At 43.0% G+C, this 25624-nt stretch overlaps 1 protein-coding gene across 3 annotated transcripts in view; it reads right to left on the bottom strand.

Annotated features, from left to right (window-relative positions):
• Positions 1–25624, bottom strand: part of lrrk1 (leucine-rich repeat kinase 1) — a 303358-nt gene that overhangs the window by 148036 nt on the left and 129698 nt on the right. The window contains exons 15-16 of one of the 3 annotated variants that reach the window (XM_054734368.2): positions 10746–10960; positions 1309–1473 (exon numbers count right to left, since the gene is read on the bottom strand). In XM_054734368.2, coding sequence (XP_054590343.2) covers positions 1309–1473; positions 10746–10960 — 380 coding nt within the window. The remainder of the gene's footprint in view (positions 1–1308; positions 1474–10745; positions 10961–25624) is intronic. The other 2 variants (XM_070554620.1, XM_054734367.2) reach the window with 2 other exon arrangements.

Below are 25624 nucleotides of genomic sequence, written 5' to 3'. Positions count from 1 at the left end.
CTGAAAAGATTAAAAATGGGGCTTTCCGTGCACGTACAATACATTATGGTAGCCACCGGGATTCCCTGTCTTGAGCGCATCGAATCACAACACAGATTCAGAGACGTGCCGAGTTTGTCATCCAAAATGCTCCGTTTTATAACTTTTGAATGGCTGATCAGATTCAAATAATTCCAACGGTTCCTAAAAGTACATAAAAGCAGCTTTCCAACGATCTATAGCATGAAGCAATCAGAGTTAGAGAAAATATCGCTAGGGGAAATCCTGCTGTACAGCCTGATTGAAACGGAGCGCAGCGCTGCGGTGAAAGCGGATAACCTATAAAATGACATGTTGAGGACGCAAACTCAATACATCTCTTTTATTGTGAGGTAATAATTTCTCAAAGTTTTGCGGTTGCGGGCGGGAGTAGACATGTACGCTGCAGGTGCGGGCGGGAGTGTAACACACACGTAGCGGTTGCAGGCGGTAATGGTCAGAAATTCAGCAGGAGCAGGCAGGAGTGGGATAAAGAAAACAGTCCCGCGCAGGGCTCTACTGCTGTTTAAGTGTTTTAATTTTTTTTAATGATTTCGATTAAAAATAAAGGCGCCCGGCCCGGCCCGTGTCCGAGGTAATTGCACAGTCGTTGGCCCGAAGCCCGGCCCTCGGGCCGTTGGGCCGAGCCGACCCGAGGGCCGGGCTTCAGTGCAGGGCTCTACCTGACACCAACACCACGAATATCCACACATCTTCAGAGTCCTCCACAGACAGCTGAGATAAAATTAAGTTCCACTATTTTCAGGAGTCCATGATGTGTCCAACTGGGTCTGTCCCGGCGGGGCATCCGGGAGCCCCTTCTCCCGTTCTCATTGTTGAAAAATTTTATCAATCGCGTTGAGTGACCAACTGACGAGATCCATTTTAGTGAATTTCAGTTTCCAGAAACAGAAGCAGCCGTGCACCCAGCACACACAGACAAAGGGCCTTGAGGATAACATATGGAAGAAGGAGGAAAAAAAGTGTCTGCACCCCCCGAACGCCGTTAGAAGAATACCAGAATACAATATTACATATCAGGTGCCCCTGAATACACTGCTGACAACACTGACCACACACTCCACAGCAATAAAACACAAACATGACTCAGTCAGACCTCATGTTAATTTAAACTAAACATGCCTACTGGACTCCCTACATGGACATGAGGGATGCAGCAGCAGAAGACACATGCATGCACATACATGTGTGTGTGTGTGTGTGTGTGTGTGTGTGTGTGTGTGTGTGTGTGTGTGTGTGAGTGTGTGACAGAGAGAGAAACACATTGACCTCTATGTTGAGGAGCCACGTCTGCAGGTCACTCACAGCCTCCTCCCCCAGAGCCAGGTTCCAGATCACCACATACAGAGCCTTATCCGTGAAGAAGCACTGGTTCACTGTGGTCATGCTGGCTGGACCTCCGACGTCCCACACACTGAACACCGCTGAGCCCTTCTGGGTAGAAACCGACAAAGGCTTTGTTATGGTCTAAGAGGTGAGATAAATGTTTGAACAAACATAGTTATACGTCAAAGGTAAAGACATGTTCTACTATGACAGGGTTTTACATTAAGACAACATGCCATCTGCCACTCCACCATCTCCACTTGCACTTCTGCCATGTTGGGTGATCCTACTATACCATTGACACATAGAAGCAAATGCTCCACAATTACTTGCTGGTGCTTGCTATAGATACCAGTCAGCTGCCAAACCAAAATGATTTTGTTCTGCATGTGGGTCTAGCCACTCTCCATTGGAACCTCCACAGCATCGAACAGTCTGGTTCTGGTCCTATCACAGCATTCTATCAGTTTGGAGGGCCAATAACAGCACTTTGTTGGTTCGGTGGGCAGAATGTTACTGCGACTGAGCAAATGAAGAAGGGGACAGCTCGTTTGAAGCAGCTTTGGCATCAACTAAAAACATTTAAAATACATGTTAACCTCAAAATGATGACTATAAGTTTCTTATATTTGTAAACTGAACGTGATTTATTTTGTAGTTTGCTACTGCTACTAAAATAGTTTGTGTTTGGGAAGGTAAACTCATTAGACCTTTTGGGTCTTCTTAACATCTTCTGTAGAGTCGTCTCCAGACACTTCACACAGTAAACAGTCCAGTCCAGGTCAGTTCATTAAGCCAGTCAGTAAAAAGTTTCCCATATAAGGAACCCAGCAGGTCGCATCGAGTCACTGACTAGTGTCAGAGTCTTTATAGCAATCCTCATACTAAGCATTTAGCCACACACACACACACACACACACACACACACACACACACACACACACACACACACACACACACACACACACACACACACACACACACACACACACACACACACACACACACACACACACCAAGCAATGTGTCTATGGTTACATTGTGATTTCTTAGTAAATATTCTATCTGGTGAGAGATAAACTTTATTGTATTTATCCTATTGAATCTACAGTATAATTAAACAGGTAAACTAGTAGCACATTCAATGTCAAGGAAAGTAAAATGTTATTGTCAGGAGAGGGAGTATGTTTAAGTGGTTAGCAGCAGTGTGCTAGACGATGGCCCCTCCATGAGGCTACCACAGCTACTTCCGTTCATCTCCAAGATCTTGGAAAAGGTTGTGGCTAAACAACTCACAGCTGCTCTTGATGAACAGAACATCTATGATAGCTTCCAGTCAGGTTTTCGTAGAGCTCATTCTACTGAAACAGCTCTTCTTAGGGTCTCTAATGACCTTCTGACTCACAGTGATGCAGAGGACTGTTCTGTTCTGGTCCTGCTGGACCTGACTGCAGCCTTTGACACTGTTGACCATCACCTGCTACTGGAGAGGCTGAGAGACTGGGTAGGCCTATCAGGATCTGCTCTGGAGTGGTTCTCCTCTTATCTTTCTGAGCACTCCTTTTCTGTGGCCGACTCCAAGTTTAGGTCCTCCACCACCTCTCTTACCCATGGTGTCCCACAAGGTTCTGTGCTGGGGCCTCTGCTCTTCCTCCTCTATCTGCTTCCTCTACAGCACATCCTGAGCTCCTTCAAAGGAATTTTCTACCATCTTTACGCAGATGACATCCAACTGTACATCTCCTTTAAGCCCCATGAGATGTCTAAGCTGCAGCTGTTACACACCTGCTTAGACTCTATCAAAACCTGGATGGCTGGGAGCTTTCTTCAGCTGAATGAAGATAAGACTGAGATCCTCATCTGTGCCCCAGACAAGCTGGTTCCCAAAGTCAGAGACTCTCTTGGTCATCTTGCTTCTCACACCAAACCTTCAGTCAGGAATCTTGGTGTGACCTTTGACCCAGCTCTCATCCTGGATTCTCATATCAGTTCTCTTGTTCGCTCTTCCTTCTTCCATCTCAGGAACATTGCTAAGCTGAATCCCATTCTGTCTCGCTCTGAACTTGAGACAGTTCTCCACACCTTCATCTCCTCACGCTTAGACTACTGTAACTCTCTTTTCACGTGTCTGAGCAGAACCTCCCTGAACCGTCTACAGGTGGTTCAGAATGCCTGTGCTCGGCTTCTGACCAAGTCCTCCAAACACACCCACATCACCCCGCTTCTCCTCCAGCTTCACTGGCTGCCAGTCAACTTCAGGGTTCATTTCAAGATCCTGGTTCTGGTCTATAGGGCCTTACATGGACAAGCACCATCTTACATTGGTGATCTTCTTAGTCCCTACACCCCCAGCAGGTCCCTGAGGTCCAGTAATCAAAGCCTACTGGTTGTGCAGCACCAGGCTAAAGACCAAAGGTGACAGATCATCTGCTGCTGTGGCCCCCAGACTCTGGAACTCTCTCCCCCTGAGCCTGAGATCAGTGGACTCAGTGGTCTCCTTCAAAAAGCAGCTGAAGACTCACCTGTTCAAGCTGGCTTTTGTATGACCTTCTTCACCACTCTCTCTTTATTCTGCTCTCCCCACCTATCCCACCTTCCTCAGGATCCACTGATTTCCCTCTTTCATGTTCACTCTCTCTCTTTCTTTACATTTTTTTAATCACAAGTGTCTATTTTTTGCTTATTTTAATATATTTTTAAACATTTTCTAAATGCTTTTTTATATTTTTACAATTTTTGTTTTTGTGAAGCGCCTCGTGATTTTTATCTTGAGAGGCGCTATAGAAATGATATTTTCTTCTTCTTCTTCTCAGCAGAACATCATTGTAGCTTCTTCTGGGGAGAAAAACACTTAGAGAAAAAATTAAGTTAACAGCTGAAATAGCAGGAAATAATGTAGTTAGAGAGCAGATTGTAGAAGAAAGTAGTCGAGTGTGGAAAGTGGTCAGTGTGTCCTCCAGCACTCTAAAGCCTGATTCATGCTTCTCCTTCTGCGTCAGTGCGGGGACACGCAACGTCCTTGCGGACCTGCCGGAGAGCTCCGCAAGGACGGACGGAGTCGAGCTCTCTTTTCTAAACATCCGTCAGTCGAGACGGCCAATGCAAGCTTGTGATTGGTCAGGACGCCGCTGTTGCCTACAGCGCCACCAATGCGCCCTCAAAAACACAAAGAGAGCCGAGGATAACAAGCGGCAGACACGGAGCAGCTTGAAGAAAACCTCGCGAAAAAACTCTAAAAACATGAATGTTTAATCCTCCCGTGACTGGAGGAGTGAAAAGATGTAGCGCAAGCGTTTTATTTGTGGACGGAAATGACAGGAAATGTGGGTTTAGAGGTGGCGAGCGCATGAAGAGGTGGAAGAGGATGAGAGACAAATTTGTCTGTGTTAAAAAGTCTCTTATGTACAAAAAAAAAAAAACAATATAAACACACTATCTTGGACCGGTACATGACAGGATACCACAGAACAGCGCTACGCCCTCTGCTGTCCTGCCGGGCAATTGCTTTGCAACACTCCCCAGGAGACGGAGAAGTATGAGAGCAAAACGCTTCCGTCAATCCGTGCGTGTGTTACGGCTGTTGCTGTTTGCCTCAGAAATCTGACACTGCAGAGGACAATCAGTGCTGCCTCCACCTCCTACCTGCACAGCTGCACTCACTTGGGCTGATCACCTCCTGAGCAGCATGAAAGGGAGAGCTGCCAGGAGGAAGGGAGAGACTGGATCTGTGCCAGTTCTCTCATGTGCTCCATTTGTTTGTGTTTTAATGGCTTTTAAATGGGTTTTTAGTTCTTTAAGCTTAGTGAAGCTTAAGAGCTTTTAGAGGTTTTTAACAGACGAGGGACCAGAGTGCTGGTTACCTCTTGGCTCCCAAACTTGTGTTTAAGTCAGGGGACTTTGTTTTGTGAATGTTTGGGAGCATTCGATGTCTGTTTTAAACGTAAACCCTTGGCCATTTTAACAATGTGTTTAAGTACTTTTAGATTTGGAGCTTTTTGTCATTTTAAAATCATTTTAATAAATCAATGTTTACAATTTCCACAACTGAAGCACATGCCTCTGTGTTACTCCCCGTCCTTCTCCATACCCACCAATAGAGGACGTAACAGCATGTCTGTCCCTTGCGGAGCTGACGGAGAAGTATGAATCAGGCTTAAGCCTATAGCAGCATATCTACAGAGATAACTCTGGATAACCTAGCCTTTTAGATGGAGGCATGTTGGAGGCAGGGCAAGGGAGAGCCGTCTTTACCGACTGTACACTCCACCTCCCTCTACTCCCCCACTTGTCCAGATCTAGACTAACATCAGATTTTAACCATAAGCCCTATCAAATTAAAATGTTTTATGCCTAGTCTTAAAAGTAGACAAGGTGTCTGCCTCACGGACTAAAGCTGGGAGCTGGTTCCACAAGAGAGGAGCCTGATAACTAAAAGATCTGCCTCCCGTCCTATTTTTAGATATTCTGGGAACCACCAGTAAACCTGCAGTCTGAGAGTGAAGTGCTCGGTTAGGAACGTATGGAACAATCAGATCACTGATGTATGATGGAGCTTGATTATTAAGAACTTTATATGTGAGAAGGTGGATCTTAAAACCTATTCTGAATTTAACAGGCAGCCAATATAGTGAAGCTAAGACAGGAGAGATATGATCTCTTTTTAATTCTCATCAAAACTCTAGCTGCAGCATTTTGGACAAGCTGAAGACTTTTAATTTCATTCTGTGGACTTCCTGAGAGTAATGAATTACAGTAATCCAGTCTTGATGTAATAAATGCATGAACTAGTTTTTCAGCATCACTCCTGGAAAGGATGCTTCTAATCTTAGCAATATTCCAAAGGTGGAAAAAGGAAATCCTACAAATCTGTTTAACGTGGGATTTGAATGACATGTCCTGGTCGAAGATAACACCAAGGTTCCTTACTTTGTTCACAGAGATTAATGTAATGCCATTGAGGTCAGGTGATTGACTAAGCCATTTCCTTTTCTGAATTTCTGGTCCAAAGATGAGAACTTCCGTCTTGTCTTGATTTAAAAGCAAAAAGTTTTGAGTCATCCAATTCTTTTATGTCCTCAAGACAAGCCTGTAATCTACCCAACCGATTAGGTTCATCAGGGTTAATGGATAAATATAACTGAGTATCGTCAGCATAACAGTGGAAGTTTATCCCATGCTGTCTAATGATTTTACCAATTGGGAGCATATATATAGTAAAAATAATTGGTCCAAGCACTGAACCCTGTGGTACTCCACAAGTAACCCTGGAGTATGAAGAAGATTTGTCATGTACATTTACAAAATGAAATCTGTCAGACAGGTAGGATTTAAACCAGCCTAGCGCTGTTCTTTTCATCCCTACAACATGTTCAAGTCTTTCTAAAAGAACATTGTGATCAACTGTGTCAAAGGCAGCACTGAGATCTAACAAGACTAGAACAGACACAAGATTCTTATCTGAGGCCATGAGAATATCATTTGTAACTCTCAGTAAGGCAGTTTCAGTGCTGTGATACTCTGTAAAACCAGACTGAAATTCCTCAAACAGATCATTAGTGTTTAGATGCTCACATACTTGGATGGCCACTGTTTTCTTCAGGACTTTGGATAAAAATGGAAGGTTAGATATTAGTCTATAATTCATTGGGTCATCTAGATCCAGAGAAGGCTTCTTGAGTAAAGGTTAAGTAGGATGTGAAGACAGTTTGAAAGACAATAATAGATTGCGCCCCACAACCAGGGCCAGATTAACACTTCGTTGTACCCTGGGCAACAATATTAAAGGGCCCCATCATCACGCCCCAAGGATCACCATAATATGGTCACATACAGAATATTTTACTGTAATATGCAGTACATATACTGAATAGTTGAATGCCTGACATCACGTAACCCACTTAGGGTAACCTTTGACCCACCTTGTGTGGACTGACCAATGAGGAGAGGGTCTTAACTTGAAGCCCTCTCTTCATTGGTCAGTCTGCACGAGACTGACTCTCAACAGCTCTCAACTGACGTTCAGTCATAGGCAGCGAAGCGTCTCTGTGCAGCGCAAAAGCCCGGTTGGACAGTTTGTTGAATGTAGGGTAATCATATTTCCATTTCCAAACAGGAGGACAGGGGATCTGTGCCTATGACGTCACACTATGGCAACACCACACAAACCATGTTGGGACCCATTTTTTTGTAAGAACTAAATTAATATCAGATTCTGCCAATAAAAGGGCTCTAAAACAGTTCATATGTAAATAGTTTGCATATTTATTGAAAAATCTCATTTTTCTGCTTTAGTGCTGCAACAAGGTTTTATTAATAATAAATTATTATACCTTTTGTTTTACTACAACATCGGTAAGCTTCCTGTGAACAGATTATTAAGGATGTTTGTTTCAGCTGTGAGATTAGACGATAGGATCAATGAAAAAATAAGGTGTCACACACTCCATGGAAACTTTCAGAGAATCCACAAATAGTGGCTTTCAAACGGTTTTGTTACTTTTTACAAGTTTAGAAGAGCAGCAGATGAGACAGCATGTCTGATAATTTAGTTTTTCATCTGATAATATTAGAACATGTCAGTAATGTCTGAGGGGTTTTTACAAACACTGTATAACTAACACTACTGGACAGGGTATGAATTACACAGAGGCTTCTGGGGAGCCCAGTTATGGGGGTGGGGGGTGGGGGGGGGGGGGGGGGTCATTTTGCCTTGGTCCCCAAAATGTCTTGAAATGGCCCTGGGTGTGTGACAGAGTTTTGAAGGTGATCTGAATTGTATCAGATGTATAAATATGACATGTGTATAACTTATTGTTTTATACAGGTAAAAACGTGTAGTGGAGATAAATCTACCTACATTTTACTTTTCAACACTTTGTTTTGTTTTCTTGTTTTTATTTAACTATTTTCCTGTCCTGTCTGTCTCTCATCTTCCTGCATCTGCTCTAAACTCTCCAGAAAATCTGCTGCCTGGATTCTTACTTTTTCACCTCATCAGTTACTTTTGAGCAGATCTAAGGGATCTCCTGACCGCAAAGAGGAGAGCGCGTTTCGATGCTGCGTCAGTGAGGTGAAATCACCGCAGCAGGTGATGAGCTCCGCAGTGGCAGCGGGCTTCAGGCGCAAATAAGACAGAAAATAGAGAACATGTGCGGACATGAACGATTGTGTGCTAATTATAGATTTTTGGTTACGCCACTTTGAGAATGGACCCTGCGCTGGAAGCAGCTGCCTGGAGCGCTGCGCAACAACGCGCTCTGCCGCTCTCTGCTCAAAAGAGTCCATAAATTATGTAATATAGGTAGAAAATTTTTTTCCGGCTCCCCTGGATGTGTAGGATATCCAGCTTCCCCATAATTCGATCCCTGCTCCTGGATGAAAAGCCGGACATTTTCATCAATACAAGAACCCCCCCGGATGGCCGGACAGAGAGTGAAAAGTGGACATGTCTGGGGAAAACAGGACGTACGGTCACCATAGTCCTCATAAAGCGGGAAATTACAGATATAGTATTTTGCACGTGCCCTTGCTGCCCTGGGCCCTTTAGAGTTTGTGGGCCCTGGGCAATTGCCCAGTTGCCCATATGGTTAATCCGGCCTTGCCCACAACTGACAGCCGTCAATGGGTTGTGGTCAGACTGTTTATTAACATATACAGGATGGCTTGCTAGGCTATAGGTGCTTGCTGCATAAGGAGACGACTGGCCTCAAGAGAGAAAAAAAAGCCCATTACCTGCTAGGACAATGGGTACTACTATAAGGTACCATAGTAGTACCTACCAAACCAAGGTACTGGATGGAGAACACCATTAAGGCTTTGAAAACTCACTTTGATCTTCAGAATGCTTTTGCTGGGCACCTTTTTTTTTCCAGAAAATGCACTCAAGAACAAACTGACGCTATTCTGCATTATTTGGGCATTTTGAGAGGTTTAGCTGCAAGATTAAATGATTCAGGATCAACTTGTTGGATCTGAACTGTCAGTCAGCGTAAGTGAAAGATTTGAGCTGACTTGATCTTGAATAAAGCCGTTACCCCAGAACACACAACCTTGGAGAACGCTAAGACCATTTCTGCTTCTATCTTGACCACTCCTGTTGCGCCTGTCTACACAAAACCATCGGATGACTGGAGACGTTTCCAGAACGTGCGCCAGAGGACTACAACCCCCGGTGAGCAGGATTCTACTGCTGCCACTCTAGCTTCTTCATATTAATGCTGTGGTTCTGACAAACATGTGGCAAACAAACAAAAATTCCCCACTGCGGCAGCAAGATGTAATAACTGCCAGAAGGTGGGTCATATTCCTCATGTAAGTCATTCATCACAGACCTGCTCTATCAATGCTGTGGAGCGACCTCAGGCCAATTCTCTAAGGCTGACTGTGAACGACTGTGTTAATCCGTTTCTATTATATTCAGAAATGAGTATGAAGCACATTTCAGCTGAAATGACAAGAGGGGTTGTCAGGGTATTCCTGCAAAGAATGTTTTTCCAGATTCCTCTATGAAGGACTTAAGGCATGTGGAATCACTCGCTGCAGTTCAGCAAAACACTCCAGCTGAGATTCCTCGCGCTCCAGTTCATGAAAGATGACCACCATGTTGAAAGATTGTATGACATAGTCTTGATTAGGGTTGGGCACCGAGCATCGACTGGAACTGGGACCAACTGTTAGTTTTTTCTGGAATCGTTCAAAGTTTTTTATTTCGATTTTTCTTTTTTCCTCCAAAACATGTTTTTGTCTAAATGAAGGTGATGCTATTGTTCATAGAATTAAAATTCATGTTGACGTTAAGATTATTTCATCAAGTAGGACATGTGGTTAGCTGGCTCATGTAAAGCATGTCATGTCTTGAAAGAACCGGAATCGGGAATCGATAGGAACCGGAATCGAAACGAGGAATTGGAATCGGAATCATTCAAAATCAAACAACGCCCTACCCTAGTCTTGATGGTGTGTCAAATATTCAAAAAGAAGTATTAAAAAAAGTATAACAGGTTGACTATAGATGTTCTTTGAGTGACAACTGACAGTTATTAAGTTGACGAAATGAATGAGTTCAGAGTATATTCATGGTAAAAATTCTGTACAATGTACTTTTAAGAAGAACGGAAGATGATGTGTTCTGAAACCAATACGGCTCTAAATGCTCATGACCCTCCGCACCACAAAATCAATGAATTTGGAAGCGACATATATTTTGATGGTGCATCACTCTGTGCCTTCACAGATGATTCATTATGTCTGCTGCTCTCCTCTGCCTGTAAACACATTTGTGTAGATAAAGTAATGCTGCCAACTCTTTACCTAAAAATAAACAACACACTTTCAGGAGGACACTGTGCATGTGTGTGCATTTTAACCCAAAGGTTTCTCACATTATTTTTGCTTGTATTGCCTTTATCCAGCTCCCAGATGAAAGTGGAGATACAGCATTCTGCAGGGGTGAAGGGAGAGGACCTTCCGGTCAGCAGAGCCTCCACCAGGGCAGTCTTCCCCTGCCTTGGTGGCCCAATGACAAGCATCTTCAACTGCCTACAAGGCTCTGCTTTTCGAAGATGTGCTCGGAGAAAGGTCAGCACAGATGCAGAACCTGAAAAATCAGAAAGAAAAAAAAACTGTTTTCAAGGGTCTCTCCAGGACAAACATTTTACAGTCCCAATCAAAGGAATCAGTTCATCCCAAACCTCCCTGGTTCTTCCCTCACAGGGAGCTTGTGGACTATTTAAACTATAGAAACTCACTCCAGCTTTAACGCAGCAATATGTCAATAAAAATGTTGAGGCAGCGATTTTATCCTATCTTGAATTATATATGAAAAGCAGAGGAAACTGTACAAGCACAAAAATCTGCTGACACCTTATAAAGCTGTGGATCAGTATGGGAATGTGTGTAAATCTGATGCTAAATGGGCAAGACATGAAAACCATGGACGTTGTTGTGTCTAGTCTGATTGTGGAATGAGATCAAAGAAATTCCTGCAAGTTTCAACCAGCTTCCAACAGTCTGACAGGAACCTGGAACAGAGTGACCCCGGCAGGGCTGCACTGCCCGTCGGGCAGTGGGCGACCACGGGCCGGTCATCATCGCTGATATTTGGCTGCCCGCGGAGATTTGGGTGTCAGCCCCATGTCATTGCTTGCAATTTTGGACCGCCAGAGTCAGCTGTCATGTCGGTGGGCCTGTCAGATATTTGAGCCTAGCACAAATACATCCATCATTAACCACGTCATACTGATTTTATTACGAACCTTCATTCATATTATCAAAGAGAAACTGCTTGAAATTTCTACCAGCCGAACCAACTCCATCTCTCAGTCGTGGTGCAGCTCTCCGTCCACCTGCAGCTAGTTTTTGTGTCACCCTTTGTTCAGTATTTTCATTTCTTATTGAAGTAATGACAGTGATACATTTTTTGCCAGCAAAAATGTATCAGAATTCATTTATTTTATTTTTATTTTAACATTTACAAAAACAAAGCACACTGGGAAACCTATTCATCCAATCAGTGTAATCATAAACGTCATCACTGACTAACCAACTTCTAGTTAAGCTAACTTTCTAGAGTAAAGCAGCTAACAAGCCTTTAGTTTAGCACCAACGTTTGGAGAACAAGACAAGGGAATAAAAGGCAGAGGTTGCCGTATTATCGTTTTAAAGCAGTCGTGTTTAAATCCAGTTACTGCAGTGGTATTCTGAGCAGTTCCAGTTCGGTTCCTCTATCTGTGCACCGTCAGATGCATCTGAAAAATTCCCTGTGAGAACAGAACAAGGATTTCTGGATTTCTCTTTCATCAATACGTTTACTGCATAGAACAAATACAGAACCTAAATTAGTAAGTACAGCCTGCTACTGCTGCTTTGTGTGTGTGTGTGTGTGTGTGTGTGTGTGTGTGTGTGTGTGTGTGTGTGCGTGCGTGTTTGTGATAGGGTTTGTCGGTGCATAATAATTAGCATGATTCCTGATTAAAACTGCAGTTTTTAAAGTGAATATACTGTATATGAAAATTATTTGCTCTGTAATTATTCCCCCATATTTCAACACCATAGCTCAGATATGGAAAAATAAAGCAGTCATAAAGTACCTGAGGGGATTTTATATCTAAAACAAATCTCATTCTACTCATAAGTCCTATATATTTAACTTTAAATCATTTGTATGCAGCTTCCAACTCAGTTTCCCAGCATTTGTAATTCACAGGTTTTTATATGTGTGTACTTGTTCATTTTCTAAACCATTTCTTTTTATAATAATTTGATTGTTAATTTGTTTGTTTCCAAATATAATGTACTTTGTTTTGGTCACATTCATAGAAAGTTTATTATAATCAAACCATCCAATTCTTTATCAACCATCTCAACACGCTTATTTAGGTCGTAACCAGAACAATAGAGACTGGTGTCATCAGCATACAACAAACAATTCTCTTTAAATAGGACCTCACACGCATCATTAATATCCATTATGAATAGTTTCGGTCCCACTATAGAACCTTGTGGGAGTCCATGAGTAATGAACTCCTTTCTAGAATCAACATTATTAATGTGCACATACTGATCTCCATTGATGCTATGGAAGCATTTCCCCCATGCATAGGCAGTGCCATGAATACATTTCTTTGAAGCTCATGAAGAAGGAGTGTATGATCTAGATCAAAGGCCTTGCTTAAATCAATGAAGACCCCCCAAGGCATATATATTTTCTTCTACTGCTGTTGTAATATCTTCGGTTAAGGCCGTAACCGCCACCAGGGTGGATCTGTTCGATCGGTAACCAAACTGTAGTTCACTTAAGTTGAATTTTTAACAAAGTCCTCAAGTCTAGTGATAAACTATGTTTCTAAAATCTTAGAGAATTGTGAAAGAAGAGAAATAGGTCTATAATTTGTGAATAGATGTTTGCTTCCACTTTTATGAATAGGAATTCTTTTAGCCGTTTTCATTTAACTTGGAACGATGCCAGTACTGAAAGACAGGTTGCAAATATGTATAAAGGGTGTGACAATGTGACTATATTTCCTTAATTAACTTCATATCTAAATTACAACAATCTGATGAAATTTTATTTTCAAATTTATTACCAAAATTTATTATTTTGTTATCTTTTACACTCGTTAAAAATAGCGAGCTGGGGTTACGGTCAGTTATGGATTCCGTATTACTTTTTTAGTTGAGGATGCTTTAATAGCACCAGCTAATAATGGTTCTACTTCTACAAAATAATGTATGAAAACATTAGCAATTTCATTGATATCAATAATTTAATTATCTTCTTTAACGAAATAACTTGGGAGTGCATTTCCTTTTATTATTATTATTATTATTATTATTATTATTTTATTATTATATGCCTTATACCTTTCTTCTGCACACTTTGTTTTATAAATGCTCTGTAAAGGTGGTTTTTCTTCTTTACTATGCCATATTTTATCCAGGGCTTGTTTATTTTAGCTTTATTTTTCATAGTATTTTCCTTCTATGGGCAGTGTTTTCTCATCTGACCTGCGGCCGCATGTCTTGGACACTCAGGTGAAGAGAGGGGCGGAGCTGTCAACTGACCACTACCTGGTGGTGAGTTGGCTCAGATGATAGGGGAGGATGCCGGTCAGACCAGGCAGGCCCAAGCGTATCGCGAGGGTCTGCTGGGAATATCTGGCAGAGTCTCCTGTCAGAAGGAGCTTCAATTCCCACCTCCGAATGAACTTCAAAAATGTTCCGGGGAAGGCGGGGGAGATTGAGTCTGAATGGACCCTGTTCCATGCCTCCATTGTTGAGGCGGCCGACCGGAGCTGTGGTCGCAGGATCGTCTGTGCCTGTCGTAGTGGCAACCCCCAAACTCGCTGGTGGACACCGGCGGTTAGGAATGCTGTCAAGCTGAAGAAACAGTCCTATCAGGTCCTTTGGGCCTGTGGGAATCCAGAGGCTGGTACCAGCAGTCCAAGCGGAATGCGGCTCGGGTGGTCGCCGAGGCAAAAACCTGGGCATGGGAGGAGTTTGGTGAGACCATGGAGCAAGACTTCCGTACGGCTTTGAGGAGATTCTGGTCCACCATCCGGCACCTCAGACAGAGAAAGCAGTGCACTACCAACACTATCTATAGTGGGGACGGTGTGCTGCTGGCCTCTGCCCAAGACGTTGTGGATCGGTAGGCAGAATAGTTCAAAGACCTCCTCAATCCCACCGACACGTCTTCCAGTGAGGAAGCAGAGTCTGGGGACTTTGAGTTGGCCCCTCAAATCTCTGGTGCTGAGGTCAATGAGGTGGTTAAAAAACTCCTCTGTGGCAAGAATCCAGGGGAGGATGAGATCTGCCCAGAGTTCCTTAAGGCTCTGGATGTTGTGGGGCTGTGTTGGCTGACGCGGCACTGCAATATCGCGTGGACATCGGGGGCAGTCCCACTGGACTGGCAGACCGGGGTGGTGGTCCCCTTATTTAAAAAGGGAGACCGCAGGGTGTGTTCCAACTACAGGGGGATCACACTCCTGAGCCTTCCTGGTAAGGTCTGTTCAGGGGTTCTGGACAGGAGGGTCCGTCGGATTGGTGAACCTCAGATTCAGGAGGAGCAATGTGGTTTTCGTCCTGGCCATGGAACACTGGACCAGCTCTATACCTTTAGGGGGATCCTGGAGGGTGCGTGGGAATTTGCCCAGCCAGTCTACATGGGTTTTGTGGACTTGGAGAATGCGTGTGACCGCATCCCTCGGGGGCACTGTGGGGGGTACTCCAGGAGTATGGGGTACCAGCTCCTCTGATACAGGCAGTTAGGTCCCTGTATGACCGGTGTCAGGGCTTGATCCACATTGCCGGCAGTAAGTCGGGCTCGTTCCCAGTGAGAGTTGGACTCCGCCAAGGCTGCCCCTTGTTACCGATTCAGTTCATAACCTTTATGGACAGGATTTCTAGGCGCAGCCAAGGTGTGGAGTGCATCCATTTTGGTGGCCTGAGGATCAGGTCTCTGCTTTTTGCAGATGATGTGGTCCTGTTGGCTTCATCAGAAGAGGATCTCCAGCTTTCGCTGAGCGGTTCGCAGCCGAGTGTGAAGCAGCTGGGATGAGAATCAGCTCCTCTAAATCTGAGACCATGGTCCTGATTCGGAAAAGGGTAGAATGCCTTCTCAGGGTCAGGGATGAGGTCCTGCCCCAAGTGGAGGAGTTTAAGTATCTTGGGGTCTTGTTCACGAGTGAGGGAAAACTGGAGCGTGAAATCCATAGGCGGACTGGTGCTGCATCTGCAGTGATGCGGGTGTTGTACAGGTCTTTTCTGGTGAAGAGAGAGCTGAGTCAGAAGGCGCAGCTCTCGATTTACCGGTCGATCTACGTTCCTCCCCTCACCTATGGTCATGAGCTTTGGGTAGTGACTGAAAGAACGAGATCATGGATACAAGCGGCCGAAATGAGTTTTCTCCGAAGAGTGGCTGGGCTCTCCCTTAGAGATAGGGTGAGAAGCTCGGTCATTCGGGAGGGAATCGGAGTAGACCCGCTGCTCCTCCACATCGAAAGGAGCCAGTTGAGGTGGCTCGGGCATCTGGTCAGGATGCCTCCTGGACGCCTCCCTGGTTAGGTTTTCCAGGCACGTCCAACCGGGAGAACACCTAAAGGTAGACCCAGGACACGGTGGAGGGACTATGTCTCTCACCTGGCCAGGGAACGCCTTGGGATGTCCCCGGAGGAGCTGGCCCAATTGGCTGGGGAGAGGGAAGTCTGGGCCTCTCGCCTTAGGCTACTGCCCCTGCGACCCAACTCTGAATAAGAGGATGAAAATGGATGGATGGATGGATGGGCAGTGTTTATCGTAGAGATGGGTTACTTTGGATAAAAAAGCATCATGTGATATGTCGGGGTTCTCTGTATCAAAGACTTCATCCCAAGTCTGAGCAGAAAGATCTGCCTTTTATGCGGTCAAGGCTTCAGGTTTTCTGTGTCGAACCATTTGCTGTGTATTTACTTCATGGTTTTGGGCTTCATGTGCTATTTGATGAAAGACACTAAGTACCTGGAGATGATCACTGATATCATTAACTAATAAGCCGGCAGTAATTTCTCTAGATATCTCATTTGTAAATATATTGTCGATCAGTGTGGCAGTTTGAGTTGGCTTGAGGATAAATGGGACAAGGTTATTCTTGGACATTGTCGTAATAAAACTAGATATTTGTAGGTTTTCATGAGGATTAAGAAGATTAAAGTTAAAATCTCCACAGATAATGTGGACCATGTTTATATGAACAACTTCCAAATTAAAGGTATTTAGACAGGATCCAGGTGTTCTATACAAATAACTAACAATGATGGGCTTAGACCCTTCAATAGAAATTTCAACCCCCCATCAATAATAATTGTCTTTTTGTCACAATGCCTTACATGGCAGGGTAAAATCCACATACGGTGCAACCCCTCCTCCCTTCTTCTTGTTCCTATTTAATGTAAATAATTTGTATCCCTCCATTTTCACATAAGAACCCTGTTCACTGTCCAACCACGTCTCTGAGACAGCTATAACAGAACAGTTGGGTAAGTGACTCAAATACTCTGTAACATTATTGCAAACTTCTACAAATAAAATGTATAACGGAGAAGGCTCCCACTATATTTATCTCTTTGAACTCCTCATCACTATAACACTTACAGTCCTTCCATGCCTCATTATCAAAATTACCATCAAAATCTATGTCTCTTCATTCATTCATTCATTCATTCATTCACTTTGTAGTACGAAGGCTCATGAGTGTTTAGAAATAGTTTTTCATGGAATAGATCTGTATCCTCATAATATCCTAAATCAGTAAGGGATTCATCCTCATCATAATTTAACATTTAGGTTTTCTGAGGTTATTTCTACATATCATCAAATATGTACACACGTCCAGCGGCACTCCTAGCCCAGCAAGTACCCACATCCACCCCGCATACCTCATGCCTACAAAGCCGTGAGCCAAACTCTAAATGTCCAAACGAAAAATAAATAGTCTAGTCAACCACCTCTCCGAGAATGAGATTGGTAGATTTGTAAGAATCCACGATCTATTTAAGTAAAGGCCTGCCATTTTAGATCATTGAGTCCACTTCACCTTCGGAGGCCTTGTTAGAATATGTCCACTGAGCACCTTCCACACATAGACAGATCAGATCGTTTAAATGTTTGAAGGTTACCATCTATGTTTAACTGGCTCAAGATCTTTAAGATCTCTTACCACAGCCACTTTAGCTTGTTCAGGTCCATTCAGTTGGGTGGAAACCTTGCAGTTCCTCGTCCAGGTTGTCTTTATCTTGTTGTTCTTCCTCAAATTGAAGATTCACATGCAATTTGAGCTGTTTTCTGAGTGAGATGTTCATTCAAGTATACCTCAGATCCCTTTGGCTTCTTCCCTTGCCTCATTAGTTCCTTTTTGCATTTCCCGTTTACAAGCTTCAAATTAACGGCAGGTTTGGACTTATCTATCCTCGGGAGAGTATGGCAGATGGCGATACTCCAAGAATCCAGGTGTACGTTCTTCCCAGAAAGCACACAACTCGTCCTTCTAATGACTGGCTCTGCATCTTTGTCAATATTTCTCCCTCCTGCTGTGGCTCTTGCATATGAGCGAGGTTTAACACTCATCCCAGTAACAACCACATCCTCCATTCACCTATACTGCTCCAGGTTGTCAATCTTTCTTTCTAGTTCCTCAATAGTCTTGTCCTGTTCAGTAAGTCTTTTTTAGTCGTTTTACTTCCTTCAGGATTTGGTGACCTTAAACAGCTGTTGTGTTACCTTAACCAGCTGGTCAGACATGCTGTTTAACAACTTACGGATCTCCTCCATGTTGTACTCCATCTGCGATGCTTCCTTGGGCAGCATCTTTTGTCTTTCTGTGCTGTATTGTTTAATTTTGTTTCCTAACTCCCATAACAAATGAACCGTTAGCTTCTCTACAGTACTGTAAAACTTTCCATTAGGACGTGAGCCATGTTCATGCAGTAATCCTCACATTTATTCAGGTGCTTCCATTAAAGAAAAGACATAATTCACAGAAGTCACTGAGAGATACAGAGAATATAGCAAATAGAAAATGTCTGCATTAGAATCAGGCTAAATAATTACTGCTGTAGCGTTATGAATCTTATAATGGTCTGCCCTTAACAGCTGCCCCTTCACACAGTAACATCGCCAAGGTCGGACGCTTGGTTCAGTATGTTTACATTCCAGGAGAAGAGACAGAAGAAGAGAAGAAGAACGCTTTTCATTGATTAATCAAAGTACTTTATTTGTGATAAGCTAATCAAAGCATATGTTGATCATTAATAATCAGGTGAATGATCTGTGAAATAAAGATGTCATGAGTTATGTGTTGAATGAATAAACAGGACTGCACCAGACAGACTGATATACATTACCATGGAAACGCATGACACATTATTCTCAACCAATCAGAATTTTCGTCTGTGGTAGGGCAGAATCTGGGTTGTTTTATGAAAGTCGTCCAATCCAGTTTACTAAGATTTGTAAACAGTCAGAGGATATAAAATAAGGCAACGCCATTTTATAATCAGTTCCACGTTAAGCAGTTCCATGTTAACCTCAGCTCCAGTACATCCGAGGTCCTAAGGATTTCCATCGTCATCATTAAGAAGTTACAGGCTGGCCAGCTGTACTTCCTACTTTGAGCTGAACTGTCGAGCTGGAGATTTCCGTCGTTTGAACCAACTAGACGACGTTCCTTCAAAATAAGAGTGAACTTGTTGACGCCTGCCGATGCTACCTGAGTCGACCCTTCAGACGGGCGTTGTGTGCTGTGACCGCTGTTTCAACCAGCTCCAGTACCTCTGAAGGTCCAAGGACCTGGCAATTCCTGATCTAATACGGGAGGCTCCCCCTGGGTACGTAAATACGGCAAAATGGCGGCTCATGTCATCAGCTTCTGAAGCCTCGTGGTAGCCTAGTCATAACAACCAGATTCGCTACTCAGCCTAGAGATTCTGAACAAAACACACACACACACACCAACACGAAACATCCAAATCCATATGCATTCATCATTGAGATAGTCCTGGTAGATTGTCAGAATTTAAAATTATAGAAATTAAAGAATCTTAAACGATCCCAACTCTCTCTTTTCTTGTCTCTCAGTCAATACAGAGTGTTTAAGTAAACTCCCTGATGATAAAAACGACCACTTCTGATTAATTACTTAGATCTAATTACAGTGTATAAATATACAACTTCAGATCATTACACTGCCATTGTTCAACAACAGGAAGTGCTGCTGGGACAGTGAAACTGCAAAGGTCCTGGTCCTAATATTTAGTCTGGAGTAAAGAAAAATCACAGGATCAATAAAAGCATTATGAACACAGCTGGCGTCTGACAGGTCAATCATCACAAGTAGATCTTTGTACGGGTTTTGGTGCACGTGTGCATCAGAGTGGTGATCACTAGGGCAAAGGTTCTGTTCTTGAGCCTTCAAATAAAACTTTGAATTGTGGTTGAAAAAATCACGAGAACAAAACAGTCCCAGAAAAATGAGAGCAGTTCACTAATGAGCTGATGAGGGTTACAACACCTGTCAGCAGGTGCAGATGTCTGTCTCAGAAATCCTTTGGCTGAAGTGGTCTCCTCCAAGTGTGTAAAACATGAGTTTATGGATCATGGCTGTTTTTAAAAATGTTTCTGCTGAGCCACAGTTTGAAAGCAGTGTGATTTTACCTCTACTATCACTTTGTCAGTATAAACATGTCAGTGTCAGATTATTTTCCCTTTAATGGGAGGGTATAGTAAAAACTTTAGAACGGGGCAATTTAATTCTGGGCCTGGAGGCCCGGCATCCAGCACGTTTTAGTGGTTTCTCTGCTCCAACACGAGATTCACGGGTTGAATAACCTGTGCAGCAGCTCATCAGGCTCTGCAGAAGCCTGTTAATCACCTGCTGGTTGAAATCAGGTGTGTTGAAGCAGGTTAAAACCAAAACAAGCTGGATACTGTAATTTAATAGCCCTGCTTTAAAACAACAAAAATGATTAATAATAAATTCCATATACTTAAAAGAATTAAATAATTTTATTGATTTCATGTACTAATATACTTCTATTTTACTCTTTTATACTTGTCAGTAATCCAGAGAGCATCAGCTCCTTTGTTATTCATTCATTTCATTTTTATGATAATTATCCCAGTTTGTGTGGATTATTCCCATTAGGCCTACATAACATTATTTTACTATCATTCTTTTTCTTTCCAGAACAACATTATGCCACGTTTTAAATAAGATGCACAAACCTGAATCATCCCTGCTGTTTCTTTCAATCTTTTGTTTTTTGGTCCCAAAAACAAAACAAAACCTTCCTAACATCCATGTTTCAGCCTTTCCAATCCTGTCCCTCACAAGAAGCACCTGGCTGCAGCAAAATGGCGACTGGAGGTGAGCTCAAGTAAATAAATCGTTTTTAAACTTAGCTGCTAAGCTAGCTTATGAAGCTACACGTATCGGAAACTCTGCTAGGGTCATTTTCTTTTTGTTAATGCTTTTTTTCTTCATAGAGGTAAATGACAGGCCCCAGATAACAGATAGAGGGCTATTCAAATACTGGAAGACTATAAAGTAATGGCCATACAATGATAAATGTACATTGACAAAGCTACAGTACATTTTAGGAAAATAAAACTTTACCTTACTTAATCAATTACATTGTAATTTTAAGGCTTTTTAGAGAACTCAAGGCTTAGAATAAGCATTGATAAAGTGCTAACAGCCATCAGGTTTAAATAACTAAGATAATGTTACTGAACCAGTTTTCAAACAAATGTTTTTATTGTTCATCTTTAACTTAATCTTCCTGTTGTTGCTTATGTAACATCCATGAGGTAAAACATTGTTTTAATATGATAGATCTGGTACCAGTAGCAGGTAAACTAGGATTGTACAGTTGTACATTTTGGATCTTTTAAAACAAATAAATATGAAATTAATATTAGTTTATCCTGCTCATGTTAGAACAATCAACCACATCTACCACATTGACCATTTTGATTCCGCCATAATTATCAACTTAGAGTGAACACCTCAATCATCTGTTTGTTGTTATTTTTGAGTGTAATTACATCAGTGTTTCTGAGTGTTTTTGCTCCGTAAATTGGAAAGTAAAAAAAAAAAACTCATCATCTTCAAAAATGATTACGCATTTGATCCAGCTTGAATACAGGAAAAACATTCACCTGATTTCGAAGCCCTTTCCATTTGTGGAATATGTTTTTCATAACTTTCAATAAAAATATTGTGGAAAAAAAGATACCGCAACTTTAGGACACGTGACTTACGTGGGCTCAAGTCGCCATTTTGCTCCAGCCAGGTGCCTCTCCTTTCTCAAGCACAGCAAGCATGTTCAGCAACATATATACTGGACAATTGCTGTCCATAGGCTCCAATAATAAGTTTTTAAGCCAAAATGGGAGGTGGCCACCACCGCCATTTTGACGGTGTCACAGGTTCCATCAAGCCCAGACAATTCCAAAAAAGGGAAAAGAGGTGGAGCTGAGGGTGGGGCTGTAAGGCTGGGATCAAATGACAACACCCGCTGAACTGAAGCAATGTAGCTACAAGATAACCCAAAGCTAACGCGGAGGTGGGAGCTATGCTAACGGAGGTAGCTACCTAGCTACAACCGGAGTTAACTGTGCACAACACCAGAGCTTCTGAGTCAGAGATATGCCGGGCTGACCGCTGGGTAAAACCGGGTGGAACACAGAGGTCTCCCAAGAGCTCCACGAAGCAGACAGGCACCGCTGCGATCAGAGACGCACTGAGCTGCTGCTGAGGGGAGGGGACCATACCGATAGTCGGAACCCAGCTCCACCAGCATGTTATATTTCAACCCATTTTCTAAAGTGCTGCATTATGTTAAATGCACTGGGTTTTACCCTATTACATTTAAATTTCATGGTTAAACAGTACATGTTAAAATCTAAGCTCAGCAGTGACCTAAAATACATAAATATAATTTTACTTACCGAAAAAAATGAAGTGGCGACTCCTTGGACGCTCTATTAGTGCAATTAATGCCACAGCAAGTCATTTTGTCCAACTATTGCGCAAATAATATCCAAAAAAGAACGCACAAACGCTTCAACTAATGGTCCAAGTTGAGAGACTGAAAATGACGGGACAGTTTTCAGGCGAAGCCGAGGCTCAGACTGAGGCCTTTCCCCGGAGCTAGCTCTGTGGTCACGTGGGTCTGAAGCTCATTAATTATACAGAATTTTAGGCTTTAAATACACCTAAACAGAAGACTGACAAAAAAAATTCACCCCCCTCAGAGTTGTCATGAGTGTAAACTAGATCATTTAAACCAAAAACATGTTTTGGAACCAGGCTGTAAACGTGTTTACCGTAAATCCTCTAATACAGGCCCGGGCCTGTATTTGACTCAAGCTCATCAAGCTCCAGGCCTTTATTGGAAGGAGGGCCAGTATTAGAGGCAGGCCTCTATTTCTATTTGAGCAAAATGAACTAATGGTTCGCTGGAGTTTTTGACAATTTATATTGAGCCCACATTTTCAAAGTTAAACACATTTCTTTTAACAACGGTAGTTCCTGCTTCAGCCCTCTCCCCCCTCCCCCTGCGCAGCGGCCGCAAACTCACTGATGCACCTGCAGCCTCTCGGAGTTCCTGCTGCTCTAAACATTAAAATAATTATTTCATTTTCTGTTCCTCACTTCTGATTACCTTCAATGGTGTCTGTTTGTTGCAACAGCAGGTACAAAAACTAACTTGTTTTTATTTGACTATTTTTCTGTCCTGTCTGTTTATTATCTTCCTGCATCTCCTCTCAATCCTAAAGAAAAACTGCTACCTGGGTTCATATATATTCACCTCATGAGTTACCTTTGAACTGCAGTTCTAAAAGATCTACCGACCGCAAAAACAGCGGAGCCCTCCCTGCTTGCCGGCCGCATCAGTGATCTGTGCGTCGGAGGACAAGGTGAGGCGCCCCGCTCCACAGCAGCGATACACATCAGGCGCAAATAAAAGACAGAAAACATTAAAGGAAATGAACCGACATGAACGATCGCGTGTCAGTACCTACGGTCCGGCACAGCGCGTTGCTGATCACAGAGAATGTGAGCATACGATAATTCAATAGGGAGCGTGATTTCACAGACGCGGAAGTGATAGCGTCGGTGAAACGCCGGCTGCTCTAGGAAACCCCCGAGCGTTCGAGCGTCAACGAAGTGACACGGAAATGCCGGGCTTTCCAGAAGTAAGTAAGATAACTTACTATGAGCTGATAGTTCGTTGGATTGATTGGAAGGTTGGAAACTCTGATCGTGAATCTGAAGAAACGATGACTGAGTGGTGAGCTGGAAAGGCGACTTCCGTTTATAGCCGCGGTTTGTGACGTAGGTGCGATGTGGAGGGAATCCCCGCGAGGGGCATGCTGGGAGTCCCTACTTCGCGGATTTTCACCTATCGCGGCCAGGTCTGGAACGCATCTACCGCGATAAACGAGGGATTACTGTAGTTCATACACCCCCTACTGCTGCTCTCCAGAGTGTTCTGCAGCATAATCAGCACGTTCTCTTTGAACTTGATAGTGTAATGACCTGGCTGGGGTTGTAAGCCAGGTGCATTCTGGGTAATGTGTTATATGTGTTTCCTATCGTTCTGCTAGTTCCTATGTGCTGATTTGCGTGTTGTGTGAGTGTTATGTAAGCCACAGGGAAGGTGATGTGTGTTCTGTGGAGTGGGTTGAATTAGCATGGTTAACTGACACCGTGACTCTGTGTGGTAGGAGCGTGATAGAGGATCGTGTCTGTAGCGGTTCAAAGCGTTGAAGAAAAAGCCCAACAAAGGTCTGCGTGAACCCCTAGTGCCCACTGCTGGTTGATTTGGGGACTATAACCCTGCTGCTGGGACGCTCGTACTTGCTCGTTACCACATTCCATCCGGCCATTATTTACCTCTGCTGACTCCGACACCGGCCAAAATTGGAGACCCGGCCTTTAATTGATTACCGGCTTGTATTAGAGGATTTACGGTATTTCTGCTGTGAAATTGGTATTTTTAACATGGGAGTCAATGAGGATTTGCTTGCTTCTGACACCAGCCCCTAGTGGATGAGGGAGGAACTGCAATTTCTGTCACTTCCGTGTTGGCTTCATTTTAATACCAGTATTATGGGGGCTTGAGTATGCTGCTGAAGCACTTCATCTTCTGGGGAGACTCCAACAGGGTATACACAGGCTGCACTACGCAGCTGCTCCCTCTCTGGTGGACTGTGGTACTGCATTCCTCTTCTCTGTGATTTTTTTTCCTCTTCAAATATCAAAATTAGATTCGGGTCTTTACGTAAGGATATCCAATCGCTTGTTCCAAGTACATTTTTATATTCCAGATATCCATCATAACATTCTTACTATCCATAATGAGCACGTCTTAGGAAAAATGATGTCACATTTCCCATTCATGTGGATTGAGAAAGTGAGTTTCTCCTGGTCAGAATTCAGTTTAGCTGTTGTGTTTATCTGGAACTTTAATTTTCACTAAGAACAACAGATTGGATCAGAACCACAGAACCAGTCTGCCTAATAAATGTTTAACCAGCCAGAGAGCCGAGCTGATGATTAACACCGACTAGCTAACACCACTAAAACTTGTCTTGTGGGACTTTTTAACTATCTTTATGATTCTTTGTGAGAAATCTCCTGATGTCCATCCATGTTGGTGGAGTGATCACACATGGAAACAACCTATTGTTGGAGTGACTTCTCCTCCTCTGGCCTGCACTGAAGATTCACTTCAGTTCGCTCTTTTAGTTTAGTTTTGATTTTTTTCTTTACTTGAGAACACATCCATGTGCAATAGTGTCTGGACCCTTCTCCAATAGAGACTGGACCCTTGATGCCGATTGAAGCAACGCTCTTTAAATTTTCATGAGCTGCTCCAAAAGGTGCTTGTTTTTCACAGTCCCACGTGAACTGTTAGGTTTAAAGACCAGAAGCGCCACATCTCTGCATCGCTCTAGTTTGAAAAGCGCCAAACTGATGTGTTTTCCTTTTTATTATTTACATTTATCCTGTAGATAATGCAAACCTATTATTTGTTTAGCCTTACATAAAAACTACAGTGGAGTAAACTTGTAGTATTCTGCGCTGAATACATTTGAAGGTAAGAAAAAGCTATGACGTGAGAAAAAAAATTAAATGGTGACAAAATGCATAAAAAAGAGTGGTGATGGTGGTAATCATTAAAATAGTTTAATCATCAAATTGAAGGACCTTGAATGG

This window comes from Nothobranchius furzeri, chromosome 9 (genome assembly GCF_043380555.1).
Source record: "Nothobranchius furzeri strain GRZ-AD chromosome 9, NfurGRZ-RIMD1, whole genome shotgun sequence".
Lineage (NCBI taxonomy): Eukaryota > Metazoa > Chordata > Actinopteri > Cyprinodontiformes > Nothobranchiidae > Nothobranchius > Nothobranchius furzeri.
Note: the sequence above shows the minus strand (reverse complement) of the source record. Positions and strands in the feature narration are given on the sequence as shown.